The sequence below is a fragment of the Oncorhynchus kisutch genome, linkage group LG13 (assembly GCF_002021735.2).
Source record: "Oncorhynchus kisutch isolate 150728-3 linkage group LG13, Okis_V2, whole genome shotgun sequence".
In the NCBI taxonomy this organism is placed as follows: Eukaryota; Metazoa; Chordata; class Actinopteri; order Salmoniformes; family Salmonidae; genus Oncorhynchus; species Oncorhynchus kisutch.
The window spans coordinates 53231567-53248807 of record NC_034186.2 but is presented as its reverse complement, the minus strand read 5'-3'; the positions used below and the strand labels follow the sequence as shown (position 1 = coordinate 53248807).

General features: G+C 40.9%; 1 protein-coding gene across 1 annotated transcript in view; it reads left to right on the top strand.

The window, feature by feature from the left end:
- The window catches only part of LOC109902194 (zinc finger protein 236), a 104935-nt gene that overhangs the window by 58726 nt on the left and 28968 nt on the right, over positions 1–17241 (top strand). The window contains exons 18-20 of the mRNA XM_031786537.1: positions 4622–4773; positions 14831–15007; positions 16002–16290. Coding sequence (XP_031642397.1) covers positions 4622–4773; positions 14831–15007; positions 16002–16290 — 618 coding nt within the window. The remainder of the gene's footprint in view (positions 1–4621; positions 4774–14830; positions 15008–16001; positions 16291–17241) is intronic.

Sequence of the window (17241 nt, the reverse complement as noted above, 5' to 3'; positions counted from 1 at the left end):
TTGGATAGAAAACACTCTGAAGTTTCCAAAACGGAGAAATGAAGAAGTAACACTTACTCGAGGGAAGTGTACTCTTTGTTAGAGGCGCGTGACCTGAAAGCACACTCCACATTGTTTTCCTCTGGTATTGACCACAGTATATCTCGTCTTCAATTGTATCCATTATTTACGTTAAAAAATACCTGAAGTTGTATTACAAAAGTAGTTTGAAATGTTTGGACAATGCTTATTACAGGTAACTTTTGAGATATTATGTAGTCACGTTGCGCAAGTTGGAACCAGTGTTTTTCTGGATCAAACGCACCAAATAAATTGACATTTTGGATATATATCGACGGAATTAATCGAACATAAAAACCATTTGTGATGTTTATGGGACATATTGGAGTACCAACAGAAGAAGCTCGTCAAAGGTAAGGCATTAATAATATTTTTATTCCTGCGTTTTGTGTCGCACCTGCAGGGTTGAAATATGCTTTTCTCTCTTTGTTTATTGGGGTGCTCTCCTCAGATAATAGCATTGTTTGCTTTCGCCGTAAAGCATTTTTGAAATATGGCACATTGGCTGGATTCACAACCAGTGTAGCTTTAATTTGGTATATTGAATGTGATTTCATCAAAGTTTAATTTTGATTTATTTTGATTTATTTATTTGAATTTGGCGCTCTGCACTTTCACTGGATGTGTGCCAGGTGGGACGCTACCGTCCCACATATCCCAGAGAGGTTAAAGGTGATCCAGGGTTTTTTCCCCTCTGGTTGCACATTTAACATGATAGAAATTTGGTAAGATGGATTTAAGTTTCCCTGCATTAAAGTCCTCGGCTACTCGGAGCGCCTCCTCTGGGTGAGCTTGTTTGCTCCTGTTTACTTATGGCGGAATACAGCTCATTCAGTGTGGCCTTAGTGCCATCACTGGTCTGTGGTGGAATGTAAGACAGCAACGAAATATACAGATGAAAACTCTCTAGGTAAATAGTGTGGTCTACAGCATATCATGAAATACTCTACCTCAGGCGAGCAATAGCTCAAGACTTCTTTCGATATCGTGCACCAGCTGTTATTTACAAAAAGACATAGTCCCGATGGTAGTTTCATCTTCCGCGTAGGTCATTTTATTTTATTTTCCAAAGATTGCACATTTGGTAGCAGAATGGAAGGAAGTGGGGTTTTAGTCAATCGCCTATGAATTTTCAGAAGGCAGGCTGCTGTCAGGACTCTTTTTCTTCGCATTCTCTTCACGCAAATGACAAGGATCTGGGCCTGTTCCCAGGAAAGCAGTATGTCATTCACATAGGGCTCGTCGGAGTCGTTATAGGAAAAATAGGATTCTGCCAGTCCGTGGTGAGTAATCGCATTTCTGAGTTCCAGAAGTTATTTTTGGTCATAAGAGAAACTAGCAGCAACATTGTACAAAATAAGTTACAACAAAACGCAAAGAAACGAACAAAAAAACACAATCTGGTTAGGAATGTGTCAAACGTCAGCCTTGTTCTCCGGCGCCATCTTGTGTGTATATGACACAATGTTCAACTAAATAACTGTCCCAAACGGCACCCTATTCCCTATCTAGTGCACTACTTTTGACCATGGCCCATATGTTGCCATTTGGAAATCAGACAATGAGTTAACTCTGCTAGCTTCCTATATGTAAAGGTGACTGTGCCAGCTTGTGTTGCTCCAAGCTTTTTGTTTTGTGACTAACTTGTGCGTCAGATGTCTGTAGAGGTGACGGTGGCAGCTTGTGTTGCTACAAGCTCTTAGTTTTCCAACTAACTTGTGCGTCAGATGTAGCAGAGGACACTAGCCACGGATGTTGTTGCTTTGTGGAAACAGAGAGTGGGACGGGAAGGGGACTGAGTAATGCATCATGCTTTTATTCAGTTGTTCCCTCAGTGCTTCCCCATGGCACTCAGAACTGATGCAAACAAAAATACTTACAAAATCCCCTACCACGTCAGCGCACAATGCGTTATTAATGCATGTCTAGGATGAAACGACTAGCGGTATAGACAAAACAAGAGAAATGAGGACGTAGATGGATAAGGGGAATATATATTTGAGATTGTAAACTACTGAACTTTCTCCTTCAGATACGACACAGATGTAATCAAGACCAAGGTTTTAACAGTGAGAAAAGAGTATAGTGTGTGGTATAGTGTGACTTCAGTTTGGGTGTAATGCTCTGTATGGAGTCCTATATATGTATCAAAATTAGACTCCGCATTCTGTTTAGATAAGTACACACATACACCTCATATACAGTGGGGAGAACAAGTATTTGATACACTGCCGATTTTGCAGGTTTTCCTACTTACAAAGCATGTAGAGGTCTGTAATTTTTATCATAGGTACACTTCGACTGTGAGAGACGGAATCCAAAACAAAAATCCAGAAAATCACATTGTATGATGGTTTTAATTAGCATTTTATTGCCTGACATAAGTATTTGATCACCTACCAACCAGTAAGAATTCCGGCTCTCACAGACCTCTTCGTTTTTCTTTAACCTTTTGTGACTAGAGGGCAGTATTTTCATTTTTGGATTTAAAACCATCATACAATGTGATTTTCTGGATTTGTGTTTTAGATTCCGTCTCTCACAGTTGAAGTGTACCTATGATAAAAAATTACAGACCTCTCTCTACATGCTTTGTAAGTAGGAAAACCTGCAAAATCGGCAGTGTATCAAATACTTGTTCTCCCCACTGTATATGGGTTGATTATCTCTCTCTGTCTCATTCTAAAGGCTGTGCAGACAGTGGTTGCTCCACTTAAAGTTTTGTGATTTATGCTGCTGGGCTTAGAGGTCATTTGTGGTTTAGTACGGTACCCTGCGTCACCACTTCATTGCTCCTGACCAGTGCCAGGGGGAGTTAGAACACTGATTATGTTTTTGGGTCCTACTGTGTCTCTAACTGACAATGAATGGGTGACATGAACCTAAATAGAAACTGATAATTGTGGACGACTTCAGTATTACTTACTAAAACTGTTGTGACGCTAAGGTTTTTATTTTGTTAGGATTATTTTGCTCTTACTGTTGTACTGTAGGCCACTCCCGACCGGTCACGTTAGACCGTTGCACCACTCAGGCGCTGTATAAGACAGGATTATTAGCTGTGTTGCTACAGATGCAGGTTCAATACCCGCGCCGCCCTCTACTGGGAGACCCGTGAGATGATTGTGGGTTTTTGTCTTTCTCTCCCTCTAAAAACAGAAATAAATCATTCTAAATAATAAACTGGCTTTATTTACAAATTAGTAACATTGTCTAACCCCATGTTCAAGATTGGCATTTTTCTCGCTCATTTTACGTTATTTGAAAACAAAATCATCTCCAAAATATTGTTATTTTTTAAACAATTTGATTATTATTATTAATTTAGAAGCAATAGCCTACAACTGTTTTAGCACGTTTCGCGCTGCTCTGAGACGGGGACTGTTCTTGATAAATCAAGGAGATTTTTTTTATTTTCACTGAATCTCTGTTTGGGTGTTGGTTAAGACTAGAATTCGAAAATTAGGGTGAAGAAATGTTATGCTCTTAGTGTTACCTTTTATTTAACTAGGCAAGTCAGTTAAGAAGAAATTCTTACATACAAGGACAGCCTACTCCTTCCTCCTCGTCGGGGAATTGAACCCCGGTGTCCTGCGTGCCTGCACGACACTGGGATTCTTTAGCTAAATAGCCCAGTAATGTACTCCCGACCGTTACGTTGTACATTGCGATATTTTCTGTTCCATCCTAATGGAAACCCAGAGAGTTTTTAATTTTTCTTGGAATAGAAACAACATAATATTAATCAAATTAAATAAGCATGTACCAGTCAAAAGTTTAGACACACCTTGACATTACAGGGTTTTTCTTTATTTGGACTATTTTCTACATTGTAGAATAATAGAAGACATTTATGAAACAACTATGAAATAACACACATGGAATCAGTTATGAACAAATTATTATTTACAAGGACAGCCTACTCCTTCCTCTTCATCAGGGAATTGAACCTCGGTCTCCCGCATGCCTGCATTCTCTAGTACAGACACTATTGAAGGCTATCAAATGCTTCTCAAAGATGCTCTCTGGTAGTCTAACTAGCACTAACTAGAATCAATGGTACCAGTGGTTCACACTTAAATAACGTGCCATAGACTTCTGCTGCACCATGCATGCTGCGCCGCAGTACGCTGCAATTTTTAAAGCTTCAACCCATAACTCACACCTTCCAAACAGAAAGCACAAACAGATGCCATAGGGCTGAGTTAGTGACCTTTCCAAAGAAAGGTTTGGTTTTCAATTATCCCACTTCACAAAAAGTCTGATGTACTTTTATAAACTCCAACTTGCTTTGTGAATTGGTGGTGGAATTTGGAAATGATTCCTGTTAACTGATGATTTGTGACTTTATAGGAGCTTTATTGATACACATCTCATTGACAGAAACAAACCGTCTCTATTATATAATGGTTGTGTTCATTAGGGCATGCGATGGAGAGGGTTTTGCAACAGACAAAATAAGTGTTTCCTTTTGGCGGTCAGTTAGTCCCTCCCTGTTTTAGTCTGTTTTCTTGAGTTTGATTCCTAATGAACACGACCTGTGTGTTTGATTCCCCCCCAGGTGCACCATGTGTAATAAACCTTTTAAGAAGTCCAGCCATCTGAAGCAACACGTGCGCTCCCACACCGGAGAGAAACCCTACTGCTGCAACATTTGTGGCCGATGCTTCGTCTCAGCAGGGGTCCTCAAGTCCCACCTCAACACACACACAGGTAAGAACAGTGTACCTCAGCACGCCTGCATACAGTGGCAAGAAAAAGTATGTTAACCCTTTGGAATTACCTGGACTTCTGCATAGATTGGTCATAACATTTGATCTGATCTTCATCTAAGTCACAACAGTAGACAGACACAGTCTGCTTAAACTAATAATGCACAAACAATTCTTTATTTATTGAACACCCTTCTAAACATTCATAGTGTAGGGTGGTAAAAGTATGTGAACCCTTGGATTTAATAACTAGTTGAGCCTCCTTTGACAGCAATAACCTCAACCAAACATTTTCTGTAGTTGCGGATCATACCTGCACAACGGTCATTAGGAATTTTGGACCATTCCTCTTTACAAAACTATTTCAGTTCAGCAATATTCTTGGGATGTCTGGTGTGAACTGCTCTCTTGAGGTCATCCCACAGCATCTCAATCGGGTTGAGGTCAGGACTTCTGGGCCCCTCCAGAAGGCTTATTTTCTTCTGTTGAAGCCATTCTGTTGTTGATTTACTTCTGTGTTTTGGGTTGTTGTCCTGTTGCATCACCCAACTTCTCTTGAACTTCAATTGGCGGACAGATAGCCAAAATATCTTGATACACTTAATAATACATTTTTCCGACGATGATAGCAAGGTGTCCAGGCCCTGAACTTTCTCCATTTATAGACAATTTGTCTTACTGTGGAGTGATGAACATCAAGGCTTTTAGAGATACTTTTGTAACCCTTTCCAGCTTTATGCAAGTCAACCATTCTTCATTTTGTTTGAGGCATGGTTCACATCAGGCAATGCTTCTTGTTGAATAGCAAACTCAAATGTTGTTTTTTTATAGGGCAGGGCAGCTCTAACCAACATCTCCAATCTCATCTCAATGATTCTACAGTCGTGGCCAAAAGTTTTGAGAATGACACAAATATAAATTTTCACAAAGTTTGCTGCTTCAGTGTCTTTAGATATTTTTTTCAGATGTTACTATGGAATACTGAAGTATAATTACAAGTATTTCATAAGTGTCAAAGGCTTTTATTGACAATTACATGCAGTTGATGCAAAGAGTCAATATTTGCAGTGTTGACCCTTCTTTTTCAAGACCTCTGCAATCCGCCTTGGCATGCTGTCAATTAACTTCTGGGCCACATCCTGACTGATGGCAGCCCGTTCTTGCATAATCAATCCTTGGAGTTTGTCAGAATTTGTGTTAGTTATCACTTTTGCCTTATGGCTAGGTGCTCCATCATGCTGGAAAAGGCATTGTCGTCACCAAACTGTTCCTGGATGGTTGGGAGAAGTTGCTCTTGGAGGATGTGTTGGTACCATTCTTTATTCATGGCTGTGTTCTTAGGCAAAATTGTGAGTGAGCCCACTCCCTTGGCTGAGAAGCAACCCCACACATGAATGGTTTCAGGATGCTTTACTGTTGGCATGACACAGGACTGATGGTAGCGCTCACCTTGTCTTCTTCGTACAAGCTTTTTTCCAGATGCCCCAAACAATCAGAAAGGGGATTCATCAGAGAAAATGACTTTACCCCAGTCCTCAGCAGTCCAATCCCTGTACCGTTTGCAGAATGTCAGTCTGTCCCTGATGTTTTTCCTGGAGAGAAGTGGCTTCTTTGCTGCCCTGCTTGACACCAGGCCATCCTCCAAAAGTCTTCGCCTCACTGTGCGTGCAGATTAGAGGTCGACCGATTATGATTTTTCAACACCGATACCGATTATTGGAAGACCAAAAAAAGCAGATACTAATTAATCGGCTGATTTAAAAAATAAATTATGTATTTGTAATAATATTGACAATTACAACAATACTGAATGAACACTTATGAACACTTATTTTAACTTAATATAATACATCAATAAAAATCAATTTAGCCTCAAATAAATAATGAAACATGTTCAATTTGGTTTAAATAATGCAAAAACAAAGTGTTGGAGAAGAAAGTAAAAGTGCAATATGTGCCATGTAAGAAAGCTAACGTTTAAGTTCCTTGCTCAGAACATGAGAACATATGAAAGCTGGTTGTTCCTTTTAACATGAGTCTTCAATATTCCCAGGTAAGAAGTTTTAGGTTGTAGTTATTATAGGAATTATAGGACTATTTCTCTCAATACCATTTGTATTTCGTTAACCTTTTGACTATTGGATGTTCTTATAGGCACTTTAGTATTGCCAGTGTAACAGTATAGCTTCCGTCCCTCTCCTCGCTCCTCCCTACGCTCGAACCAGGAACACAACGACAACAGCCACCCTCGAAGCAGCGTTATCCATGCAGAGTCCCAGAGCGAGTGACGTTTGAAACGCTATTAGCGCGCACCCCGCTAACTAGCTAGCCATTTCACATCGGTTACACCAGCCTAATCTCGGGAGTTGATAGGCTTGAAGTCATAAACAGTGCAATGCTTGACGCACAACGAAGAGCTGCTGGCAAAACACACGAAAGTGCTGTTTGAATGAATGCTTACGAGCCTGCTGCTGCCTACCACCGCTCAGTCAGACTGCTCTATCAAATCATAGACTTAGTTATAACATAATAACACACAGAAATACGAGCCTTAAGTCATTAATATGGTCCAACCCGGAAACTATCATCTCGAAAACAAAATGTTTATTCTTTCAGTGAAATACGGAACCGTTCCGTATTTTATCTAAGGGGTGGCATCCATTAGTCTAAATATTCCTGTTACATTGCACAACATTCAATGTTATGTCATAATTACGTAAAATTCTGGCAAATTAGGCGACCCAAACTGTTGCATATACACTGACTCTGCGTGCAATAAATGCAAGAGAAGTGACACAATTTCACCTGGTTAATATTGCCTGCCAACCTGGATTTCTTTTAGCTAAATATACAGGTTTAAAAATATATACTTCTGTGTATTGATTTTAAGAAAGGCATTGATGTTCATGGTTAGGTACACATTGGTGCAACGATTCGCATCGATTATGTGCAACGCAAGACACGCTAGATAAACTAGTAATATCATCAACCATGTATAGTTAACTAGTGATTATGATTGATTGATTTTTATAAGATAAGTTTAATGCTAGCTAGCAACTTACCTTGGCTTACTGCGTTTTCGCGTAACAGGCAGTCTCCTCGTGGAGTGCAATGAAGGGCAGGTGGTTAGAGCGTTGGACTAGTTAACTGTAAGGTTGCAAGATTGAATCCCCGAGCTGACAAGGTGAAAATCTGTCATTCTGCCCCTGAACGAGGCAGTTAACCCACCGTTCCGAGGCCATCATTGAAAATTAGAATGTGTTCTTAACTGACTTGCCTAGTTAAATAAAGATTAAATAAAGGTGTGTAAAAAAAATCTGCCGAATCGGTGTCCAAAAATACAGATTTCTGATTGTTATGAAAATTTGAAATCGGCCCTAATTAATCGGCCATTCCGAATAATCGGTCGACCTCGAGTGCAGATGCACTCACACCTGCCTGCTGCTATTCCTGAGCAAGCTCTGTACTGGTGGTGCACCGATCCCACAGCTGAATAAATTTTAGGAGATGGTCCTGGCGCTTGCTGGACTTTCTTGGGCGCCCTGAAGCCTTCTTCACAACAATTGAACTGCTCTCCTTGAAGTTCTTGGTGATCCGATAAGTGGTTGATTTAGGTGCAATCTTACTGGCAGCAATATCCTTGCCTGTGAAGCCCTTTTTGTGCAAAGCAATGATGACGGCTTGTGTTTCCTTTCAGGTAACCATGATTGACAGAGGAAGAACAATGATTCCCAGCACCATCCTCCTTTTGAAGCTTCTAGTCTGTTATTCGAACTCGGTCAGCATGACAGTGATCTCCAGCCTTGTCCTCGTCAACACACCCGTGTTAACGAGAGAATCACTGACATGTCAGCTGGTCCTTTTGTAGCAGGGCTGAAATGCAGTGTAAATGTTTTTTGGGGGATTCAGCATATTTGCATGGCAAAGAGGGACTTTGCAATTAAAACTTCCTTTATCGGAATCGATTTGACAACATCCGGTGAAATGGCAGAGCGCCAAATTCAAATTAAATTACTATAAATATTAAACTTTCATGAAATCACACATGCAATATGTTGCGCCCCTGAAAACAGGGGAGAAATAATCACGACAGTGATACGGTGTTGTATTCTCAATTCAACGTTTAGTTCAATGAGAAAAAGACTGCGATTTTCCCCAGGAATATGGGTGGAGACCAGAGCAATCGATCTCCGGCTCATAGATTAAGAGCATTTCGTAGATCACAGATTAACACTTTTAGGCACCACAAAATAAAGTAATCAATATAACGTTTACACATTACTCTCACAATTCGTACCCTTTGACAGATTTTAACTTTAACACAATTATATGAATGTTATCAATCTTTATCAACTGATACTGAATGCATCTTTTTAACCTTAGATGTTTTAAGATCCTCACATACTATGAACTTACTAATACTTTTTAATGTATAACAGGCTATGACTATTTCCTTTAACCTGTCACAAATACACCAAATTAAAGCTACACTTGTTGTTAATCCAGCCAACGTGTCAGAAAGGCTTTACAGCGAAAGCAATCCATGCGAATTTCTGAGGATAGCACCCCACCAAACAAACACAGACAATCATAATTCAACCCACCAGGCACGACACGAAACTCAGAAATAATAATATAATTCATGCCTTACCTTTGACGAGCTTCTTCTGTTGGCACTCCCAATACAGTGGGGGCAAAAAAGTATTTAGTCAGCCACCAATTGTGCAAGTTCTCCCACTTAAAAAGATGAGAGAGGCCTGTAATTGTCATCATAGGTACACTTCAACTATGACAGACAAAATGAGATGAAAGAAAATCACATTGTAGGATTTTTAATGAATTTATTTGCAAATTATGGTGGAAAATATGTATTTGGTCACCTACAAACAAGCAAGATTTCTGGCTCTCACAGACCTGTAACTTCTTCTTTAAGAGACTCCTCTGTCCTCCACTCGTTGCCTGTATTAATGGCACCTGTTTGAACTTGTTATCAGTATAAAATACACCTGTCCACAACCTCAAACAGTCACACTCCAAACTCCACTATGGCCAAGACCAAAGAGCTGTCAAAGGACTCCAGAAACAAAATTGTAGACCTGCACCAGGCTGGGAAGACTGAATCTGCAATAGGTAAGCAGCTTGGTTTGAAGAAATCAACGGTGGGAGCAATTATTAGGGAATGGAAGAGATACAAGACCACTGATAATCTCCCTCGATCTGGGGCTCCACGCAAGATCTCACCCCGTGGGGTCAAAAGGACCACAAGAACGGTGAGCAAAAATCCCAGAACCACACGGGGGGACCTAGTGAATGACCTGCAGAGAGCTGGGACCAAAGTAACAAAGTCTACCATCAGTAACACACTACGCCGCCAGGGACTCAAATCATGCAGTGCCAGACGTGTCCCCCTGCTTAAGCCAGTACATGTCCAGGCCCGTCTGAAGTTTGCTAGAGAGCATTTGGATGATCCAGAAGAAGATTGGGAGAATGTCATATGGTCAGATGAAACCAAAATATAAAGTTTTGGTAAAAACTCAACTCGTCGTGTTTGGAGGACAAAGAATGCTGAGTTGCATCCAAAGAACACCATACCTACTGTGAAGCCTGGGGTGGAAACATCATGCTTTGGGGCTGTTTTTCTGCAAAGGGACCAGGACGACTGATCCGTGTAAAGGAAAGAATGATGGGGCCATGTATCGTGAGATTTTGAGTGAAAACCTCCTTCCATCAGCAAGGGCATTGAAGATGAAACGTGGCTGAGTCTTTCAGCATGACAATGATCCCAAACACACCGCCCAGGCAATGAAGGACTGGCTTCGTAAGAAGCATTTCAAGGTCCTGGTGTGGCCTAGCCAGTCTCCAGATCTCAACCCCATAGAAAATCTTTGGAGGGAGTTGAAAGTCCGTGTTGCCCAGCAACAGCCCCAAAACATCACTGCTCTAGAGGAGATCTGCATGGAGGAATGGGCCAAAATACCAGCAACAGTGTGTGAAAACCTTGTGAAGACTTACAGAAAACGTTTGACCTCTGACATTGCCAGCAAAGGGTATATAACAAAGTATTGGGAAACTTTTGTTATTGACCAAATACTTATTTTCCACCATAATTTGCAAATAAATTCTTAAAAAATCCGACAATGTGATTTTCTGGATTTTTTTTCTTCTCATTTTGTCTGTCATAGTTGAAGTGTACCTATGATGAAAATTACAGGCCTCATCTTTTTAAGTGGGAGAACTTGCACAATTGGTGGCTGACTAAATACTTTTTTGCCCCATGTATGTCCAATAAATATCACAAATTATCCTTTTGTTCGATTAATTCCGTCGTTATATATCCAAAATGTCAATTTATTTGGCGCGTTTGATCCAGAAAAACACCTGTTCCAACTCGCGCAACATGGCTACAAAATATCTCATATGTTACCGGTAATCTTTGTCCAAACATTTCAAACAACTTTCCAAATACAACTTTAGGTATTTTGTAACGTAAATAATCAATAAAATTTAAGACGGGATAAAATGTGTTCAATACCGGACGAAAACAAATTGGGGGGTGCTTTTAAGTCACACGCCTCTATCAAACAGTACATTTCACTCGACCGTTGTTCTGGACAGGGCTACTTCTTCATTACACAAAGGAAAAACATCAACCAATTTCTAAAGACTGTTGACATCCAGTGGAAGCGATAGGAACTGCAAGCAAGTGCCTTAGAAATCCAGATCCCCATAGAAAACTCATTGAAAAGAGAGTGACCTCAATTTTTTTTTTCCTGGATGGTTTGTTTTCGGGGTTTCGCCTGCCAAATAAGTTCTGTTATACTCACAGACATCATTCAAACATTTTTTTAAACTTCAGTGTGATTTCTATCAAAATCTACTAATATGCATATCCTAGCTTCTGGGCCTGAGTAGCAGGCAGTTTACTTTGGGCACGCTTTTCATCCGGACGTGATAATACCGCCCCCTAGCCTAGAGAGGTTCATTGCAATCCATCTGTTCACTCTTCATAACATTCTGGAGTATATGCAAATTGCCATCGTACAAACTGAGGCAGCAGACTTTGAAAATTTATATTTGTGTCATTCTCAAAACTTTAGGCAACGACTGTACTCCAGGTTAGGTGACTCCTGACTCCAATAAGCTTTTGGAGAAGTCATTAGCCTAGGGGTTCACCTACTTTTACCATCCTACACTGTGAATGTTTAAATTATGGTATTCCAGAAAAATATAATAATTTCTTTGTTATTAGTTTAAGCAGACTGTTTGGCATTTTTATGACTAATTTATGCAGAAATCCAGATAATTCCAGAGTTCACATACATTTTCTTGCCACTATAGTTAAAATAGCATGCTTTTTATCTGGCCGACCCAGACTCACGCCTCTCGCAGGACAGCAAAGTGCTTAATTTGACGAATTCTGTTCATTCACTTATGACAGTCAAATATACATCTCATAATTGTTTCTTTCTCTTGGCTGTGCAGCTGGGTTGTGGAGAAAATGACAATATTATAGCCACAAATGCTTTGGGAAACCCAATGGTGTAAAGTACTTAAGTAAAAATCCCTTAAAATTCAGTCGGAAGTCGGAAGTTTACATACACCTTAGCCAAATACATTTCAACTCAGTTTTTCACAACTCCTGACATTTAATCCTAGTAAAAATTCTCCATTTAGGTCAGTTAGGATCACCACTTTATTTTAAGAATGTGAAATGTCAGAATAATAGTAGAGAGTGATTTAATTCAGCTTTTATTTCTTTATTTACATTCCCAGTCTGTCAGAAGTTTACATACACTCTATCAGTATTTGGTTGCATTGCCTTTAAATTGTTTAACTTGGGTCAAATGTTTTGAGTAGCCTTCCACAAGCTTCCCACAATACGTTGGGTGAATTGTGGCGCATTACTCCTGACAGAGCTGGTGTAACTGAGTCAGGTTTTTAGGCCTCCTTGCTCGCACACAGTTCAGTTCTGCCCACAATTTTTCTATAGGATTGAGGTTAGGGCTTTGTGATGGCCACTCCAATACCTTGACTTTGTTGTCCTTAAGCCATTTTGCCACAACTTTGGAAGTATGCTTGGGGTCATTGTCCATTTGGAAGACCCATTTGCGACCAGCTTTAACGTCCTGACTGATGTCTTGAGATGTTGCTTCAATATATCCCCATAATTTCCCAGTCCCTCGTACAGCAAGCCTCCCTCTTTTTCCTCCAAACATAACGATGGTCATTATGGCCATTATCAGACCAGAGGACATTCCTCCAAAAAGTACAATCTTTGTCCCCATGTGCAGTTGCAAACCGTAGTCTGGCTTTTTTATGGCGGTTTTGGAGCAGTGGCTTCTTCCTTGCTGAGCGGCCTTTCAGCTTATGTCGATATAGGACTCGTTTTACGGTTGATATGGGTACTTTTGTACCTGTTTCCTCCAGCATCTTCACAAGGTCCTTTGCTGTTGTTCTGAGATTGATTTGCACTTTTCACACCAAATTACATTCATCTCTAGGAGACAGAACGCGTCTCCTTCCTGAGCGGTATGACGGCTGCGTGGTCCCATGGTGTTTATACTTGCGTACTATTGTTTGTACAGATGAACGTGGTACCTTCAGGTGTTTTGAAATTGCTCCCAAGGATGAACCAGACTTCTGGAGGTCTACAATTTTTCTTCTAAGGTGTTGGCTGATTTCTTTTGATTTTCCTATTATGTCAAGAAAAGAGGCACTCCACAGTTTGAAAGTTTGAATGTAGGCCTTATATATCCACAGGTACACCTCCAATTGACTCAAATGATGTCAATTAGCCTATCAGAAGCTTCGAAATCCACTACATCATTTTCTGGAATTTTCCAAGCTGTTTAAAAGGCACAGTCACCTTAGTGTATGTAAACTTCTGACCCACTGGAATTGTGATACAGTGAATTATAACTGAAATAATCTGTCTGTAAACAATTGTTGGAGAAATTACTCCTAACCGACTTTCCAAAACTATAGTTTGTTATCAAGAAATTTGTGGGGTGTTTGAAATCGAGTTTTAATGACTCCAACCTAAGTGTATTTAAACTTCCGACTTCAACTGTACTACTTAAGTAGTTTTTGGGGGGGAATCTGTACTTTTATCCACAATTTCGATCTTTTCTCATTGCTGCAACTCCCCAAAGGGCTCGGGATGCGAAGGTCGAGTCATGCGTCCTCCAAAACATGACCCGCCAAACCACGCTTCTTAACACCCGCCCGCTTAACCCGGAATCCAGCCGCACCGATGTGTCAGAGGAAACAACTTTCAACTGACGACCGAGGTCAGCCTTCAGGTGCTCGGCCCGCCACAAGGAGTCACTAAAGCTCAATGAGCACAATTAAGCCCCCCTGGCCAATCCCTCCCCGAACCGGGACGACGCTGGGCCAATTGTGCGCTGCCCTATTAGACTCCCGATCGCAGCTGATTGTGATACAGCCCGGGATAGAATCTGGGTCTGTAGTGACACCTCTAGCACTGTGATGCAGTGTCTTAGACCGCTGCGCCACTCGGGAGTCGGGGTATCTGTACTTTCCTTGACTGTTTCAATCTTTTGCTTTTACTCCAACACATTCCTAAAGAAAATGTGCTTTTTACTACATACATTTTCCCTGACAGCCAAAAGTACTCGTTACATTTTGAATGCTTAGCCATACAGGAAATTGGTCCAATTCACACACTTGTCAAGAGAACATCCCTGGTATCCCTACTGCCTCTAATCTGGCAGACTCACTAAACACAAATGCTTTGTTTGTAAAATTATCCCCTGACTATCCTTAAATAAATAATCGTGCCGTTTGCTTAATATAAGGAATACTTTTGATACATAAGTATATTTTTTGCATTTACATTGACTTTTGATGCTTATATTTAAAACCAAATACTTTTAGACTTTTACTCGAGTATTTTACTATGAAGGTATCTTTACTTTTACTCAAGTATGACATTGGGGTACTTTTTCCACCTCTGGGGAAAGCTAAACCTTATTGGTCAATACACTGATGAAACATATGGTTATTTATATCTCCGTCTCCTTTGCTCCCGCTCCTAGGAGTGAAGGCCTATAAGTGTAACATGTGTGACACATCCTTCACCACCAACGGCAGTCTGAACCGCCACATGGTTGTCCACCTGAAGCCCTACAAGTGTCACATGTGTGAGGAAAGCTTCCGCAACAACGTGCTGTATAGGAAGCACTTGAAGAAGGACCACGCCGAAGTGGACAGAGGTACAGACATAGGCTGCGTCCCAATAATATCTCCTTTCTCCTAAAGTATGCATTCCTTCACTACTTCCCACAAATCTAAAAGCATTGGATTGGTGGAGGCTATTAGGAGTTTCTATGATATTTCTTATACCAGTCATTTCCTTCCAAATCAGTGAAGGGAAGTGAACAAGTGCACACTTAGGAAGGAATGAGAGGAATTTGGGACATAGCCATAGAGATATATATTATACAAGCATTTCGCTACACCCACCACAACATCTGCTAAATATGTGTATGTGAGCAATACAATTTTTATTTAGAGTGGCTAGTGTCATAGATCTGTTTAGTTCTAGATTTTGTTGATAATGGCAGCCATATTGGTCAATGTCCCATTTAATTATATAAGTACAGAGATGTTGTATTTACAAAATCCTTCCAAAAAATCCTTCAAATTAGGGGATTTGACTATTTCAGCCACACCTGTTGTTGACAGGTGTATAAAATCTCCATAGATAAACATTATCATTAGAGGGGCCTTACTGAAGAGTTCAGTTACTTTCAACGTGGCGCTGTCATAGGATGCCACCTTTCCAACAAGTCAGTTTGTCAAATTTCTGTGCTGCTGGAGCTGCCCCGGTGAACTGGAAGTGCTGTTATTGTGAAGTGGAAACGTCTAGGAGCAACAACGGCTCAGCCGCGAAGTGGTAGGCCACAGCTGCTCACAGAACGGGACCGCTGAAGCGTGTAAAAATAGTCTGTCCTCACTACCGAGTTCCAAACTGCCTCTGAACGCAACATCCGCACAATAACTGTTTGTCGGGTGCTTCATGAGATAGGTTTCCATGGCCGAGCAGCTGCGCACAAGCCTAAGATCACCATGCACAATTGACAAGCAGCAATTATTTGAAATGCATCTGAAATGGACCCAGGTCTGAGTTCGAGTTGTGGGCGTGATGTTGATTGACACTCAAGAAGCATGTGAATCCTTTCCTCCTCTGTGTCTCTCCCCTCGCAGGGCTGGAGGATGAGGATGGCGAGGAGGAAGAGGAGGGTGAGCAGACCATGATGAAAAGGAACCGGGCCAACATCATAACCTTCACTGAGGAGCAGGCGGAGGAGCTGGCCAAGAATGACCCTGGTGACGAGGCATCAGTGTCGGAGAAGGTGCTGGCCCAGTCGGCGGCGGAGCGCGACCGCATCAGCGAGATCAAGGACAAGGCGGTGGAGCTGGAGACGGAGCCCAAGTTCGCCAACTGCTGTAACTTCTGCCCAAAGAGCTTCAAGAAGCCCAGCGACCTCGTCAGGTGAGCTGAGTGTTGGAGAACTGTCTCCCTCTGTCCTGTACTCTCTTATATGCTCTTTCTCACTCTCTCTTCATCTACTTTCTCTTCATCTACTTTCTCTGTCCTATTCAGGGCCGGAACTTTTGTTCCGCCAGCCATTCTGTGGCAGGTAGATTTAAAAATTTACCAGCCACTCATTTTAACTAGCCAAAATGTTTTTTCTCCATAATTACACCAAAACCTTCCCCCCAAAACAGAGGAGCATGCCTCTAAAATAAGACATGTTTTACTAGTAAGAAGTGATGTGGTATATTGCCCAATGCTATTTCATGTTTTGTGACCTTAGTCTTTTAATCACAATATCACAGATGAGACAAAAAAAATCAGCTGCCCCTTTAAAGGAAAGATTCACCCATTTTGAGCGATGTTCTATCGATTCCCTGGGTCATTTCATGTTTTCATGTGTATCTGAGCTATCGCTGTTCAAGCAGGCAGAAATTTGGCTGGTATGAAGCATCTCACTACACTGGAAGTTAATAGGAATATGACTTTTAGATCACAAAAACATCTGTCATACATGTCAGATTTAAATACTGTCCGATGTCATAACGCGAGAGGTTGTCTTCGATTGAGCCATTGATCATCTTTTTTGCGATATTCCTACCTGGAAAAATGTGTAATTGAAGAGAGGGTCTAGCACATTTCTCCTGTTTGTCTGCCTCTTCAGGACAGGGTTCATTGCATGGTGCTGTTGTGAATGTCAGACTGCAGGTTGAACATGGACTTCTAAATTGATAGCTGTAAAATTGCCAAAACAAACTGCACTAACTAGCTACTTCACATGCTGAACAGATTTCCATGTTTCCACATCCATTTTCACATGTTGGTACCAACCTTATTATAACGATAAAATAAAACATTTGTTCACAAAAATATTGTTCTCACATAATATTGTTAATTAACACTGTAAAT